The 16,885-nt window shown below is 34.6% G+C and overlaps 1 protein-coding gene across 8 annotated transcripts in view; it reads left to right on the top strand.

Annotated features, from left to right (window-relative positions):
- The first annotated feature begins 170 nt into the window (after positions 1–170).
- The window catches only part of TMEM87A (transmembrane protein 87A), a 53,426-nt gene continuing 36,711 nt past the window's right edge, over positions 171–16,885 (top strand). For 2 of the 8 annotated variants that reach the window (XM_079126140.1, XM_079126133.1), the window contains exons 1-6: positions 181–749; positions 2,009–2,069; positions 4,873–4,958; positions 8,222–8,335; positions 11,579–11,632; positions 11,735–11,779. In XM_079126140.1, the coding sequence (XP_078982266.1) occupies positions 594–749; positions 2,009–2,069; positions 4,873–4,958; positions 8,222–8,335; positions 11,579–11,632; positions 11,735–11,779 (516 nt within the window). In that variant the 5' untranslated portion in view covers positions 181–593. Of the gene's footprint in view, positions 750–834; positions 983–2,008; positions 2,070–4,872; positions 4,959–8,221; positions 8,336–11,578; positions 11,633–11,734; positions 11,780–16,885 lie in introns of those variants that run through there. The other 6 variants (XM_079126139.1, XM_079126135.1, XM_079126137.1 and 3 more) reach the window with 6 other exon arrangements.

Raw genomic sequence — 16,885 nt, 5'->3', positions numbered from 1 at the left:
ACGGCCTCCTGATTGGAGCAAAGCTGCTGCAGTTCCACCTCAGTAGCAGAAAACTAACCCACTCTCTCCCCGATTTTAGTTCGAAAGGGAAGTGCCGGCTTCGTAGTTTTCAGGGCTCTTTGAAGGTTATCTATTATACTAGTGCCAAATTCCAGCCTTTGCTTAAACAGCTCCCAAATCGGAGAACTCGCTAGTGGACGCCAATCAGGCAGCCAGAATGACCGCTTCTCCAGACTTCTGACCCCGTTGGACTTAGGACTGAGGGACTGAGGCAAGAAGGAGGAAGAGAGAGGAGAGCGCTTGCTTGGTCCTCAAACCCTTTAAGGAATGTAAGACAGAGGAGAAGCCTGAGGCTTCAGTGGCTTGGGGAGATCATCCTCATCCAAATGACAAGGCTACCATAGGATGACGCATGCGCAATAGGTCCAAACTCACACTTGAACTAGGACGACTGTCTGAGCGAGTGGCCGCTAGGTTGCAAAACAAACAAGTCCCACGAGCTTTCGAGGACCCGGATGATCCCGCCCTCAGAGCAGAGCCGGAAGAGGGCGGGACAAACCGGAAGGAGGTGAAATGCTTTTAGTAGGCACTCCATGGCTGTGAAGATGGCGGCAGCTGCGTGGCTTCAGGTGTTACCTGTCATTCTTCTTCTTTTGGGGCCTCAGCTGTACCCATTATCGCTTTTTGGCGTAGGACTGTCACCCGTGTCTGCTGCCGATCGATCCAAGTGGCACATTCCGATACCGTCGGTGAGTGTTAAGAGTAGCGACTGAGCCTGGAGGAGCAAGAGGTGGGGCTACGGCGGCCCAAGGGGTTCATGAAGGTTCAGCAAAAGGCTGCGCCCGAAGGGGTGGGATTCCGGGAGAATCGGTGTAGCGCACCAGCTGGGACCACCTCCTTGGAGCGAAAAGCCTTTCACTTGGTGTAAAGGCTGGGCGGAATGTCAAGGATACTTAAGCAGCGCAGAGGAGCGGTAGAACAGGTTCTTATCGCAAAGTAACAACTTTCAGTGCCTGACTTGAGAGATATTTAAACTTGGTATTTCAGGTAGTGATTTATTTTTCAGCTGAAGTTTTACAGAGTACAGTGACCCCAAGTTGGATTAGAAGGATATGTACATAGACGTCTTCGTTTCTTTTTTCCTCTGAACTCTTTTGTTTCTGGGTAATTTCCGCTTTCGAAATGGTTCTATTTTAACTTTAAAATGGTTATTCTAAGATTTGCTAAGATTGGGAAGCCTAGGTATTTAAAGATCTGTTTTCAAACTGGAATGGCTAAAGTGGAAGAAACAATTCTAAAATGTAAGGCTAATCTTTTAAAATTTGGACAATTAACTTGTCAGGTGGACTTCCTCTGCTTCTCCCACTTTTAAAAATTTCATTTTGTCCTTCATAGAACAAAAACCAGGTGCAGGCACGACATGCTAAAAAAAAAAAAAAAAAAAAAAAAAAGCATTAGCCCTGTGAAAACCACATTGGCCTTTTTGTTTCATTCTGCTTTGCTTGCTGACTGTAAATTTATAGCAGGCATTATAGCTTTTATTCACTTGGTGAAGAACTTGTTCTCACTTTTAGGTTTTTCCTTGTTCCTAAAATGATGTATAGTTAAGTCTTAGATTTGAAAGTAAGACTCTTATAGAATAATTATTGGGGGGGAGGGGGGGCGGAAAGAAACCAAAAACCTCAATTGGTTGTTTGGACAGTGTTTAGTGAGTAGAGGAAATGAGTTGCTTATTTCATGGGTAAGACCCATGAAAATAGGTTGAGCTTTCTTGTGGCCTCTCTTCTAGAGTCCTTGCTTTGTGGCCTGTGGGAAAAAATTCTGCATTTTGATTGTGATCAAATTTCACTAAAAGGAGAGGTGTTACTATTTTTTAGTTAAGAAAAATAACTTGGGGGGAAAAGCTAACTTGAATATTTTATACATTTAAGTAGTTATATTCTGTTGTGGGAATTGAAGTGATCTGATGCTAATTATCTTTTTTCTTTTCTTTTTTAAATCTTTGCAGGGGAAAAATTATTTTAGTTTTGGAAAGATCCTCTTCAGAAATACCACTATCTTCCTGAAATGTAAGTTTTTGAATTTCATGAATTTACTTGAGTTTTGAAGTTATAAATAAAATTTTTAAGTTACCCATTTTTCACTTCTGATCGTTCACTTGTAGTGTATTTTCAAGGTTGGAAATTTGGTAGTCCAGCACTGTCTAGGTATAAACATTTGGTATAACTGATGTCCTTTCATTAAGTACTTTTCAGAATACTTCTGTGAACTTTATTTTCTTCTCTTGTTTTTTCAGTTTATTATACATGAGGATATACTCTGTTATATACAGTATTATATATTATGTCATATACTTATTTATACTATATTGAATTTGTGTTAACTAAATAATATAGTATGTCTATGTATAAGTAGTTATACATTATGTATATAACAGTCAATCATCTTAGTTGAATTATATGTAATTATGTTGGTTGATTGCATAGTGTTTTACTCTGTTCTGAGTTAAAGATAACACTTATTTTACACTTGTATGCTTGCTAGATGTTTATTGAAAACATGATCTAGGTTTGTCAGAACATTGGCTCTGAACAAATGTGTTCAATGAATCTTTTCATTACCAAAGGAGTATTTTACCACCTCAGTGAAGATGAAGTTTAGACATATTACCAGAAAATAGGGATTCTGTAGAACAAAACCAGTTTGTCTAGGGGGATAACCACTGTATCTGAATCTAAACTATCCCATTGTGTATTAAAGAAAAACTTCCTGTTAGTTTTTAAACTGGCTTTATTTTAGAGAATAAATGGTCATGAGAAGTTCAGTGTCAAGATGATGGATGAAATCTAGATGATTGCTGTGTACTTCTATTTTTTTTTTTTTTCAACTGGGGACTAAATCCAGGAGTTTGTTAGCACTGAACTACAATCCAAGCCCTATTTTATTTTTTAATATTGATTCAGGGTCTTGCTAAGTTGTTAAGGCGGGTCTTGAACTTGAAATCTCGTCTCAGCCTCCTGAATTGCTGGGATTATAAGTGTGCACTACCTATTTTTAACTAATATGTACTTCTAAACATACCTCTCTCCAGAAAGTGCAAAGTTATAAGACATAGTTCGATGATTTTGTTTTTAATTAACAATTTTTAATTGTTTAGTAAGTAGCTGTTAAATACTGTGTACTAGGTACTCTTTTATTTTTGTGGTACTATGGATTGAACCTAAGGGTGCTGTTATCACTGAGTTTCATCTGCAGCCCTTTTAATTTTTTATTTTGAGACAGGGTCTTATTGGGTTGCTGAGGCTGGCCTCAAACTTACAGTCCACCCCGCCTCAACCTCCTGAGTAGCTGGAATTACAGGTGCCACCTCTCTTGGCTTGGGTGCTCTTTTAGATAGTAGTATTTTTCTCACCTGCGTTTTGATCTAATATGCCATCAATTTGAACAAACTGTATATTTTAAAGTTTTTTGGAGGATTTGAGGCTCCCTCAATTTTTTGTTACTTCTGTGTACCACTTGCCTTTGATTTTATACTTTGTGAGTATGGTATATAGTCTTCAATGGCATAGACGGGACCATTTTCATTATCTCTAGACAGGCCTTCCTTTCAGAGTTCTAAACTTAGTTGTTTTTTAACATAAACAGCAACATTTTTGCAGCTCAGTTCCCTTGCTTATCTTTTTTAGGGAATGTTTTCTTACTGACTTTTAATTTATTAATCCTATCTCTGCAGGGATTCGTCTGAATAGTTCGTAGCCAGATTACAGTATCCTTTATATCATTTCCATAAATTATACTCAACAGATCAAATTTTTGCATATTCTATCACATTTCTATGAAAAATGTGTTGGTTATTTAAAAATTTTAGTCTAAGAAAACAATTTAAAACAAAAAAAGGTGGGGGGAAGCTTACAATTAGGTTGCTTCTTTTGTTATAAACCAGAGGTAGATTCCTGAATGCTTGTCATATTTGTAGAAAGCAGGGAGTCTTTAGTATTTTGTCCTTTTCCAGAGCTGGAATCAAAGATAAAGGGGAATGCTGATTTCCCCCAGATGAGTTAGCTAATCAGTCAAATAGTTAGATTTACATTCCCAAGTCTTCAGAATAGTGCCTTGATCTATTAGAATAAGTTCCAAACTATGTTTAATCAGTTATATGATGTTTCCATGACTTCATGAGGCCTCTCTTATGGTGAACTTCGAAAAAAAAATCTAATACTGTCTTTGCTTTTGCTTTTCCTGCCTTTCCCAGCCATACTTGCTTTTTGTTAATTGCTCTTTGTATCCATTCTTGATGTCTTTCAAGGTCCAAGCCACGATTTTTTTCTTCAGTGGAACTTATATTTAAACCACTGTGTAACAGTTGTGAATGTTGCTTCGTGACATCCCTCATGTTATTCCGTATCTCTTCAACTAGAGTGTAGCCTCTTTAAGTATCTTCAATGATTTGTTTCTGTCCATTTCTTTCTTTGGCCTAATCCTGTGCTGTTGTACCTTTGTATGCTCTGCTCAATAAATATTTGATTACTAGAAGTTTGGTTTTAACTTAGGACTATTTTTATCCCTCCCAGATTTTTCCAGTAGAGATCTAGAAATTGGGGTTTTTAAGGCATAGAAACAGATCCACATTTTCAAAAGAATAAAAAAACTACTTAATTATTACCCCTTTCTGTGAATAACTATACTTTTATCTGAAGAATATTCAGTTGTTTTTGTATATGTTATTCCATTCCCTTACGTTTGGAGAAGGGATGATCTTTGAGTATCTAGGTAGAGGGTAGAAAATACATAGAATATGACAGGAAAATGCTTTTTGGAAAAATGCTTCATTTGGTAATCATCTTTTGTTGATAATGATTTTTTCCTTTATAGTTGATGGAGAACCTTGTGATTTGTCTTTGAACATTACCTGGTTTCTGAAAAGTGCCGATTGTTACAATGAAATCTACAACTTCAAGGTAAGGAACATAAAATTACAGATTTTTCTTGGACCTTAGAGGTCATCTGGCCCCAACCTTTTAATTTTATAGAAGAGAGAATGTCATATAGTTGATGGAGAAGTAGAGCTGTAACTAAAATTGATTCTTCTCAGTTTATAGACCTCTATATCAGCAATTCTCAAACTTTATGGTCTTAGAACTCTTATTATTTTTCTGTCAATTTTTTAAAAATATTTTGATAGTGGGAATTGAACCCAGGGACACTTTTTTGAAATTTTGAGATAGAGTCTTGCTAAGTGTTGAGGCTGGCCTTGAATTTGTGATCCTCGTGTGTTAGCCTCCCTAAGTCACTGGGTTTACAGACCTGTGCCACCATGCTGACAGAAATCTTAGCATTCTTAAAATCATTGTGGATACCAAAAGCCTTTGTTCACATGGGTTTCCTTTTAAAAATTAAAAGGGAGGAAATACAAAAATATTTAATGTTATTTCAAAGTAGCAATTATAACTTGTTACATGTTGCTATAAATAACATTTTTAATAAAAATAACTTTTTCATAAAACTGGGAGGGTTAACATTATTTTGCATTCTTCCAGATCACTCTCTTCTTTCTCCCCCACCACCCCTGTATTAGGGATTGAACCCAGGGGCACTCTACCACTGAGCTACATCTGTAGTCCTTTTTATTTTTTATTTTGAGACAGAATTGTGGTAAGTTACTGAGGCTAACTTCTTGCCTCAGCCTCCCAGGTTGCTGGGATTACAGGTGCATCACCATGCTTGACTTCTAGAGCTTTTTAATTGAACAGTTTCCTATATCTCTTTTTTTAACCTATTGTGATGGGTTGAAGTGTATGTTGAAAATCTAACCTCATACAGATACATTGTTGGGAAAAGGATTGAAATTTGAGTAATCTTTCAGATAATTAGGGATATATTCCGAAACTCTTAAGGGGAGGTTTGAATTTTTTATTTATTTTTTATCAGTGGGGTTTCATAAAGATTGGTTGGAATGTGAAATCTGAAATCATAGTAGTGAACTTTTTTGTATCCTGTAATATAAAATGCACTTTGAATGGATCTTTTACCCATGCATGATTTTAATATCATTCATTAGTCATGTAGGAAATATTGGTTGATGTAATTATATAAATCTTTCAAATACTAACTCATTTTATAGTTAATTGTAAATTACACTGTTAGTAACTCTTACCTTCTACTTTCTTATCCATATCAATCAATAGTTCCATAACTATTGGAAACCATTTATCTCATATAGCAGATAGAGTGCTCTGAAATTTCAGTTTTTACTTGAAAACTCAAGTTTAATCACTGAAAGTAATATTATCAATTTCTTCCTTGAAGTTATAGCTCATTTTCAGGAGAATATGTCCCAGATCACAGTCTGAATAACCGTAGTTTGTCAGTCAAGTTAAAAAAAAAAGGTCACATTTAGCTCACATGTCAAAACAATTACAAAGTGCTTTTCTCAAGACAGTCATTTATCATATTTTGCAAACTTCTCATTTTGTTACTTAGGTGATTAAAAAAGGCATGCTCTCACAGATCCAGATTTATATTTATTAATAATCCTTTGTTGTGGTGGTGGAGGTAGTGGGGATTGAACCTAGGGACTCAGGCATGCTTAGCAAGTGTTGTACAACTGAGCTACATCCTTACCCCTTTTAAATTTTTGAGATGGGGTCTTGCTAAATTGCCCAGGCTGGCCTCCAACTTGTAATCCTTCTGCTAAGCCTCCACCATGCCTGGCATAATATTAATTTTTAAATTTTTACTGTGTGTCATTAAGGACATTTTTATATCTTAGTGGGTTTTTTTCTTCCCCTGTAGCTGAGTTTGTGACCAGAGTTTCATACTACTACTTTGGTTCTTAATAAGTGGCAACAATTTATCCACCATTGTTTTTGTACTATGAGTGCACAGCAAAAAAATTTGATCTCTTAGACCTATGAGAGGGGTTATGAACCATTCTTTTTAGTATTGCCATGGTGCATGATATTTGAGCATTAAAGATACATTTCTCTGAGACGGATTTTTCAGGCCTTTCATTCTCTTTCTAGACCACCGTTTGCAGTTTGCATCATTCCTTTCTCTTGTTCTTTTTTTTTTTTTTTTTTCCTAAAATTTTCCTATTCTTGGGCTGGGGTTTTAACCCAGTGGTAGAGCATTTGCTTGACATGTGGGAGGCACTGGGGTCAATCCTCAGCACCACATAAAAGTAAATAAATAAATAAAAATAAAGGTACTGAGTCCATTTACAACTAAAAAAAAATTTTTTTTTTCCTATTCTTGAAATTTCTTTACAAAGATAAGTTGGTCTTTAAAAAGTGCCCACTGGTAGTTTTTCAAAACATAAGCATTTTGAATCTCTGCTTAATATTAAAGTTTTACATGATTTTTTTATTATTAATTTTAAAATTTTGTCTAATTAGTTGTACATGACAGTGGAATGTATTTATGCATTTTGATAAATCATACATTGCATGATCTTTTATGCAGTGATAGTGATTGTGTTTTTGTTATATAACATTGGTGCTGTCGATGATGACAGGAAGGAATGAAAAGAGTAAAGAATTTAGAGAGAAATGACACTTCAGAATATAGTTTGAATTATCATTAATATTTTTTTCTTACTTGATCACTAATTGAATTTGCAATAAAAGGTTCAGACATTTGAAACTATATAAACTGGTTAAGAGCAGATTATGTCTTCATAGGACATGCAGGTATCAATTATTTTGGATTGCTACAAGTGAAGTATGAAGATGATAAACCAAAAGGTTGGAGATTGGATATTGGAGCTTTTTCTAATGAAGGCAAGATCAGAGATGTGGGTATGGGAGAAAAATCACAGAGCTAATAGGTGAAACCATAGAAATTATATTTTTTTGGTTGGGGAAGAGCGTTAGCGATGGGCTGTGAATGGCTACAGTAGTTAGCTTATGAGCATATCTTTTTATTGATGTTAAGTTGGTCAGTGACACTTTTAAGTGTATTTTCATGTGACAGAAACCGAACTCTTGACAGTTTCCCTCAGAATTGCTAGAGAACTATCCTTTGTGAGCAAAAGACAAGGATTTTGTACTTCAGAGTTTATTTAACATTAGATTCCTGGATACTGTTTTATGGCCTTTGCTTAATGCTATTAATTTTTAAAATAGGAAACTAAATATTTGTACTGCAGGTGATCTATTTGTTATCCTCTGAATATTTTATTTGTGACAGGTAAATTAAATATTTCATCTCTCCCCTTTTCCAGGGAGAAGAAGTAGAGACATATTTGGAGAAACTTAAGGAAAAAAGAGGCTTGTCTGGGAAATACCAGACATCATCAAAATTATTCCAGAACTGCAGTGAACTCTTTAAAGCCCAGGTAATCTTTAAAAGTGGGAAATGGAAGATGTGGGTAGTGTAATGTCTATATTTTTTTCACATAATCATTTTCCACCTGCAGTTATTTCTGGTAGGTGAAATAAGTGGGAATATTGTTTTGATAGGTGCACAGTCAACCACTTACATATTCATCTCCTTAAAAAAAGGATGTAATTTGAATGTAAAAAGCAAACTTTTTCTTTAATTATGGAAGATATATTTTGTCATTTTAACCTTTTAAGTGTACAGTTCATTGACTTTAAGTATCACCACTGTCTGTCTCCAGAACTTTCATCATCCCAAACGGAAACTCCATACCCATTAAATAGTCACTCCCATCCACTCCTAATCCTTACTAACTTTCTGTCTGTATGATTTGACTATCCTAGATGCCTCTTTTATGTAGAATCATACAGTTTTTTGTTCTTTTTGGTCTGAATTCTTTCACTTCACATCTTTTCAAGGTTCGTTTGTGTTTTAGCATGTATCAGACTTTTATTCCCTTATAAGACTTATTTATATTCTCTTCTAAGATTATATCATATCCATTCATTTGTTGATGAACATTAATGCTTGAAAAATAAATTATTATTTATTTTTCAAACCCAGTGTTTCATGCATGCTAGACAACACTCTACCACTGAGCTACATCCCCAGCCCTTAACACCTCAAATTTTTTTTAAAAAATATTTTTTATTTGTAGATGGACACAATACCTTTATTTATTTATTTTTGTATGGTGTTGAGGATTGAACCCAGTGCCTTGCGTGTGTGAGGCAAATGCTTATCACTGAGCTACCGCCTCAGCCCAACACCTCAAATTTTTAATTCTCTTGGCTCATTTAATTGATAGGTTCCCAGAAAAATTAGAGTTTTTATGTTTTATTACTATAAATCTGAAGTCAAAGACGTATCACTGCCTTTGAGTGGAGTTTTACACCTTATTTTAGAGAAAGAAGAGATGACTAGTATATATGTTTTGATGCTTTAAATATTCGTAATCATATAAGTGGTTTCTGATATAAAATTCTATTTACTTAGAAATAGAATCAAACATGTTTTTTTCTAGAATAGCAATGCTGTATTTATTGATAAATGAAATTGTTGAATCATAAGATATGTGCCCTTAACTTTATCAGATATAATCATTTTCCAGTTTTTCCAGTTAGACAACTTATGCTCTTCCTGTGAGTAGAAGGGTACTTCTAGTGGTGGAATTTTAAGTAGCAGAGAAGTGAAAGTGGGAGTCATTGATGGGTAGATTTAGATGGGTAGATGAATTCATATGGTGTGGGCATTCCTCCTTAGGTTTCTTTTCTTTTCTTTTCTTTTTTTTTTTTTTTTTTTTTAATCTATTTAGTTATACATGACGGCAGAATACATTTTGATTTATTGTACACAAATGGAGCACAACTTTTCATTTCTCTGTACACAATGCAGAGTCACACCATTCATGTAATCATACATGTGCATAGGGTACATGTTTGTCTCATTCCACTACCTTTCCTTCCCCTAACCCCCTCCCTTCCCCTCATTTCCCTCTACACAATCCAGTGTTTCTCCATTTGATAGAAAATTTTATAGATGTTGAAAATTGTTATTTTGATTGTCTTTGCTTTGCCTTACTGATTTAAAAATTGCTTTGGAGGGGCTGAGGATATATCTCAGTGGTACAGCACTTACCTAGCATATGTAAGGACTTTGATTCAGTCCCCAACCACCCCCCTGAAAAAATACCCAAAAAGTTGCTTGGGAGTATTTTGCAAATTGCCTTGAAATGGCAGGGAGTTCCCTGAAAGCTAGGCATTGTATCCAGTCACTAGAGGTAAAGTTTATTTATAAGATTTGTTTTTGTTTGGTACTGGGGGTTGAACTGTAGCTCTGCCACTGAGCTACACTCCCAGACCTTTTTATTTTTTATTTTGAGACAGAGTCTCACTAAATTGTCAAGGCTGACTTCAAAACTTTCAGTCCTCCTGCCTCAGCCTTCCTGTGTATCTGGAATTTCAGGTGTGTGTTACCACCCTGGACTATTTATAAGATTTTAATTAAGTATTGGTAATTGATAAGCAAATGAAGTAATTGGTAATTGAATATAAGAATTTGGTTCTTGTCATAACAGATTTTATGTACTTGAAAAGAAAATAGCTTTTAAATGGAAGAGGAATGGTTAAAAAAAAAAATACTGGAAACAATGTGATGTTGAGACATTTATATTATCTGTTGGTTCTCCAAATTTATCCCCATGCTAAGAGAATTGGTTGGTCTCTTAGATGTGATTATGGAAAGTTGCCTATTGAATCCTTGTGCTTGAGGTTCCGTACTTTTAAATTTGATACTCTTTCCAGATGCATGGCATATACCCATTTTGGTAAGGTTTTTCTTCTCCAATCTAATTAAATTTTAAGAGTTAAATTACATACATAATCTAACTACTTAGGAAGGAGAATGCCTTATCTTCCAATAACTGGTAAGATGAGCTATTAATGTAGTCTTTTTACAACCATGAAGTGTGGTATGATAGAAAGAATAGTGGACCTGAGAGTCAGGAATCTTAGGTTCAAATCCCATTTCTGCATTTGTAGCATTAAAACTTATTCAATCTTATTTTCCTCATTTGTAGAATAAGAGGGAATTTTGTCATCCATCCTCTGCAGATATCCTATATCTTAAGGTTTTGTCATTCTTAAACATTTGTTATCCTTACATAGAAATGGAGTGCCAATATGGCTTATTATTTTATAGTTTTCAACAGGGTTTTAACCACTTTTTTGTAGTTAATTAGAAATTTTTTGACTGTAGATGCTTTATTATTATATTTACTCCTGTGGTGTTTATTATGCTTTGCTTTAGCCATTTCTGGGTATTTTAAAGCACACTTTCCTTTTGCTATTTATACATCTTTAATTTCATTTATGTTTCTTTTTTGTGGTATTTTTTTTATTTGCAAAACAAAGTGTTAAACAATAAAATAAATCTGTTGTTGTGTACCATATGATAAATGAGAAAATGAACAATTGCAACAAAAGCATTCCAACAATCTTCTTTCTGAACCTGACAGGAGGACTTTTCAACCTATTTTCCAGAATATTACATCATCAAACCTAGCATTTACCCAATTTTTCACTGACCTTCATGTTTTTAATAATATCAATAATTAATTTAAATATAAATGGACTAGATAGAGTAATTAAAAGGTCTAATTGTTCAACGTGTAAAAAACCATTTATGTTTCTTTTAATAGAGTTTTTCTGGGGAGTTTGTGCATCGGCTACCTCTTTTAGGAGAAAAACAGGAGGTAATTGTTTTCCTTATACATTTTTATTTCTTTATAACCTTTATATTTCTGAGAGTCAAGTAAAGATTTCTGAATTAATTTTCTTTTTTGCGATGTTTATAGGCTAAGGATAATGGAACAAATCTTACCTTTACTGGAGACAGAACTGTAAGTGTATTTGGGTATTTGAGGCATTGAGCCTATTTTAGTTTTATGTTCATGCATTTTTTAAATTGTTCTCTCATTATGCTCATGTTTAAAAAGAAACTTAAAACTGGAAGCTAAACACCAGTAATGGTTATCTCTGGGTAACATTACCAACTTCTTATTTTCTCTTTTGTGTTTTCTGTATTTTCCATATAAACCTGTACTGTTTTGATAATTATTCCCCCACTTCAATAAGTATAGCTTAATTATAAACAGAAAAAAGCTTTTTCAAAAGGACCTTAAATTCCATCTAAAATTATCAGTGGAAGAGAGTTTGGGAAATTAAAAGGCTAAAAGTTATATATGTGCTTTAAATTTTCAAAAATACACCTTATATGGAGGCTTATTTCACTTTCTAATTTATAATGACTAATTCTTCAAAAATTTTCCAGTTAAAAGTATTGAGGAAGTAAGATAGTTATCCATGTTGGGTCATTTTTTTTTTTTTTTTTTTACAAAGCTGATTATAAAGTTTTTAATTTTGTAACAACTTAAGATATGATAACACGAAGATATGATAACACAAAACTTATCCTTTTAAAGCATACAATTGAATGGTTTTTAGTATATTCATAAGTTGTATAACAACCAACCACTAATTCTAGAATTCTTTATCATTCTGAAAAATAACCTGGTAACCGTTATCAGTTATTCACCATTTCTCACTTTCCTCAGTCTCTCGCAGTCACTAATCCACATTTTGTCTCTGTGGATTCGTCTCTTGTTGACATTTTATATATATGGACTCATATAATACGATTCCTGGTATTGACTTCCTTTATAATTTATAACTGTCTTAACCTTTACGTCATTCTTGCACAGACCCTATGATCTGCCAGAGATGAATGATTAGAACCTTCTAAGGTTTCTCCTGGCCTGTGCACAGCTATGGGCGGGCATGTGTGCACTGCCCTACACATTTGCCTGACCACTAGATTTCCATGAGTATTTTGGAATTTTTTTAAATTTCCTACGGGCATCTCATTCTTCACTTTTTCCCTTTCAGTTTTTGTTCTACTTCTTTGACAGCTCCAACTCCTAGTGTCATATAGGCAGCTATGATCTTTAATGATTGCTGCTAAGTGTTTTTGACAGATGCCCTGAGTATGGATTTTCATGTTGAGTAGTCCCTGAGACCAGATATAGAGAAGCCCTGAGATTAGAGGTTTTTAGCAACCTGCTGATCTTCTCAGGTGCTTGGTCTTCAGGGACCTGCAAACCTGTTTTACTTTTTCCTGTGGCATCAGACTGCTGTTTTTCAATCCTGTCATCAGTTTCAAGGAGCTTGGAAGAAAGGAATGTAATTAGGTTAAACAAAAACTTCATGAGCTTGTTTTTCTTACTGAGATTCAGATATTTTTCTTGAAGAAACAGTTCTTGGATTGTCATAATTTCTGAAGTTCCAAAAAAGTCAATTTTGATAGTTTTTGTCAGTGTTGTTACTTTTGTGGATGATTGGATTTTCAGAAGTTCTTACTTGGCCATTCTGGAGGTGTTCTTGCGACCTCCATTCCAGTTTTATTGTACAAAAGTTTAAACTGAACATGAGGTAGGCATGACAGCCTTCACTAATTGTTTTTAAACAAAAGCTAACTTTTGGGGTTTTTTTGTTGTTGTTGTTACTAACATGGATGTATTTACTGTCAAAAATTTAGAAATTGTGCATAAGCAAAAAGAAGAAAATAATCACCTATAATATTACCACACAGATATATTACAAATATATTCATTTTCTTCTGTGTGCACTTTATATTTATTTTAAAAAGGGAGGGGCTGGGGAGATAGCTCAGTCAGTAGAGTGCTTGCCTTGTAAGCACAAGGCCCAGGGTTCGATCCCCAGCACCCAAAAAAAAAAAAAAAAAAAAAAGGGAATCTTACAGTGTGTGTTATATGGCAGTCTGTTTTTTAACTTAGCATATTTAATTTTAACATATATAACATGGACATCTTTCCAGTTCAATAAATGTTGTATTGCATCATTACTTAAATACCTGCACAGTATCTTATTTATCTTGTTGTATCAGTTTTTTTTTTATTATTTTGTAGTTTCAGTGTTGTGAATTTTGTTACAACTTTTGTTTCTAAGTCTTTATTTTCTGACTTCAGTGGAATTCCATGTTGGTTAAAGGTTTTGATTTGATTTAAAATTTAAAATTCTTTCAAAGAGGATTTCTTTCCCTAGCAGCTAATTTTATTTTCTAGCAGTTTTAGCCATTTGGTGTGATTGCACAGAGTACATGTATGTTAACCAAAATGAGGTCACTTTATATATATCTTTTTGTCTGTCTTTCTTTTCTTTTTTCCATTTTGTGAGGTGCTGGAGATTGAACCTCCAGCCCCAAAGATACTACTGTTTAATTCCCCCCCCACTACTTAATTGGTACCTTGAATACTATTTCACTTTTCATGACTGCATAGTATTCCATTTACCATGTTTTTAACAATTAACTTAATCAATTTATCTTGGGTTGTTTCCAAATTTTCAGTTTTGGTAGAGTTGTATCCATAATGTCTGGTTATATCTTTGTGCACATTTGTAGTATTTTCTTTCATCTTAATTCCTAAAAGTGGAATTTTTGAGTCCCAGTATATCCATGATTTAGAAATTCTTTTTCTGTGCTTTTTCAAAGTACTCTGCAGGGAAGTTGTAGCAATTTATGGTCCTAAGAAAGTAAGAGTGGTTTCCTTCCTGTTCATAAGCACTGGCTGTTATCATTCAAAACAGATTTTAGGTAGTTTGTTTAGATAAAGTGAAAGTTTATTACTATAAATTGCATTGAAAAATATTATCCTTGAAAGTAAACACTTATGTGCATATTGGCCGTTTGTAATTGTGTTCAGTTGTCTTCTCTGTATATCATACTTTGAATTCTCTTCAAGGCTTAAACTGTGTTCCTAGTGAAAAAAAAAGCTGGCTAAAAGATGACCCTGTTGAATATCGCAAGTAATCTTATGAAATGCTTAGATTATAGTTAAAAGAAGTAAAAAAAAAAAAAATCTGTGCTTTGCTCTTCCTGAAAATCTGGGTCTAAGGTGAATACTTTTAATTCTATTTAAAGACTACTCACGAGTTCAGTACCTCCACCCTGTTTTATTAAAGTTCTCAGGAAGCATGCATGTCTGTAGAGGAAATGTCCTCTCCCTGTCCCTTCCATTAAGAAGGGATTGATAAAAGAGAATGTTTTGAATATTTGGACTATTTTAAGTTTAAGCAGTAATGCAATATTTAACAAATTAATAGACTTTAATAGTTTTAGTTTTATCAAAAAATTGATCTCAGAGTACAAGGAATTTCCATGTACTCTCTCTGCACCTGCATACTCAGCCTCCTTCACCATCAACATACTGTAACGTTGTAGTATGCTTGTTACAACTGACAATCCAGCGTCCACATGTCAGCAGCCAGTTTTCATTAAGATTCACTCTTAGTGTTGTGTATTTTGGGTTTTGACAAACATATAATGGTATTTTCACCATTACGCTATTGTGCAGAATAGCTTCTGTGCCCTAAAAATCCTCTGTGCTCCCCCTGCTTATCTTTCCCTCCTTCCTAACCCATGGCAGTCACTGATCTTACTATTTCCCTAATTTATCCTTTTCCAGAGCTTCATATGGTTGAAATCATACAAATATGTAGCCTTTTCAGATTGGCTTATTTCTCTTAGTAATATGCATCTAAGGTTCCTCTTGGTGGTCTGTTTAGTCGTGAATAGAATTCTATTGTCTGGGTGAATCACAGTTAATTCATTCAGCTGTTGAATATCCGATCGTTTCCAAGTTTTAGCAGTTATGAATAAAGCTGGTTACAGGTTTTCTGTGGGCACAAATTTTTAATTTTATTCAGTTAATGCCAAGGAGTGCACTTGCTAATTTTATGGTAAAGGTGCATTTTGTTTGAAATCATTACAGTTCTACCAGTGCTTAATTAAAAACAGAATGTATTGGGAACAAAACCACCCCTGTAGTGCACCTTTCTCCCAATACTGATAAGTAGAATCCCACATGCATGCATGCTTTAATTATTTTACCTTACTGATGGTTTTAGAAAAGTTTTATTGAAGCCAGATGCAGTGGCTGAAACCTGTCATCCCAGCAACTCAGTAGGAGGAGGCAGGAGGATTGCAAGTTTGAAACCAGCCTCAGCAAACTTAGCAAGACCCTGTCTCAGAATTAAAAGTAAGGACTAGGGATGTAGATCAGCACTCCTGGGTTCAATCCCCAGTAAAAGAAAAAGAATCGTTGAAGGGGTATTACAGTGTTGAGGCAGTATCATGAAGACAATGTTTTTAAGACAGTTCTCTTAAGGAGGAGGAGATAATTGGTAATTGAGTTGGTATGATAGTTAAGAGACAGGTTCTATCTAGATATCCTAGATTTCAAAGTTCTCCACAACTTAATACTTTTCCTCAGGATAGTTATTTATTCTCTTGTGAGCTTCAGTTTTGTACACAGTAAAACAAAGGTCATTAAAATGATGTCTTTGATACACTTTGAGTTGAGTTTTGTGCAGGTTGAGAGATCGGGGTTTAATTTCATTTTGCTTCATATGGATTTCCAGTTTTCCCAGCATCATTTGTTGAAGAGGCTTTCTTTTCTCCAGTGTACGTTTTTGGTGCCTTGGTATAATATATAACTATTTGTGTGGGTTTGTCTCTGTGTCTCTTATTCTGTATCATTGATCTACATGTCTATTTTGGTGCCAATACCATGCCTTTTTTGTTACTATAACTCTGTAGTATAGTTTAAGGAAAATCAGCATACCACAGTGATGTAGCCACATCCATAACACATCCATAATTGAGCTGTTTATAACAGCTCAATTCACAATAGCTAAACTATGGGACCAATCTAGGTGCCTTTCAACAGATGGATAAAGAAAATGTGGTAAATATATTCAGTAGAATATTACTCAACCCTAAAGAAGAATGAAATTATCACATTTGCAGGTAAATGGATGGAGCTGGAGAATATCATGCTAAACGTTTTCTCTGATATGCAGATGTTGATCCATAATGGGGGGTGGCTAGGGAAGAATGTAGGAACTTTGGATAGGGTAGAGGTGAGTAA

This window comes from Sciurus vulgaris (assembly GCF_902686455.1).
Source record: "Sciurus vulgaris genome assembly, chromosome: 2".
In the NCBI taxonomy this organism is placed as follows: Eukaryota; Metazoa; Chordata; class Mammalia; order Rodentia; family Sciuridae; genus Sciurus; species Sciurus vulgaris.
This window is presented reverse-complemented; position numbering and strand designations above follow the sequence as displayed.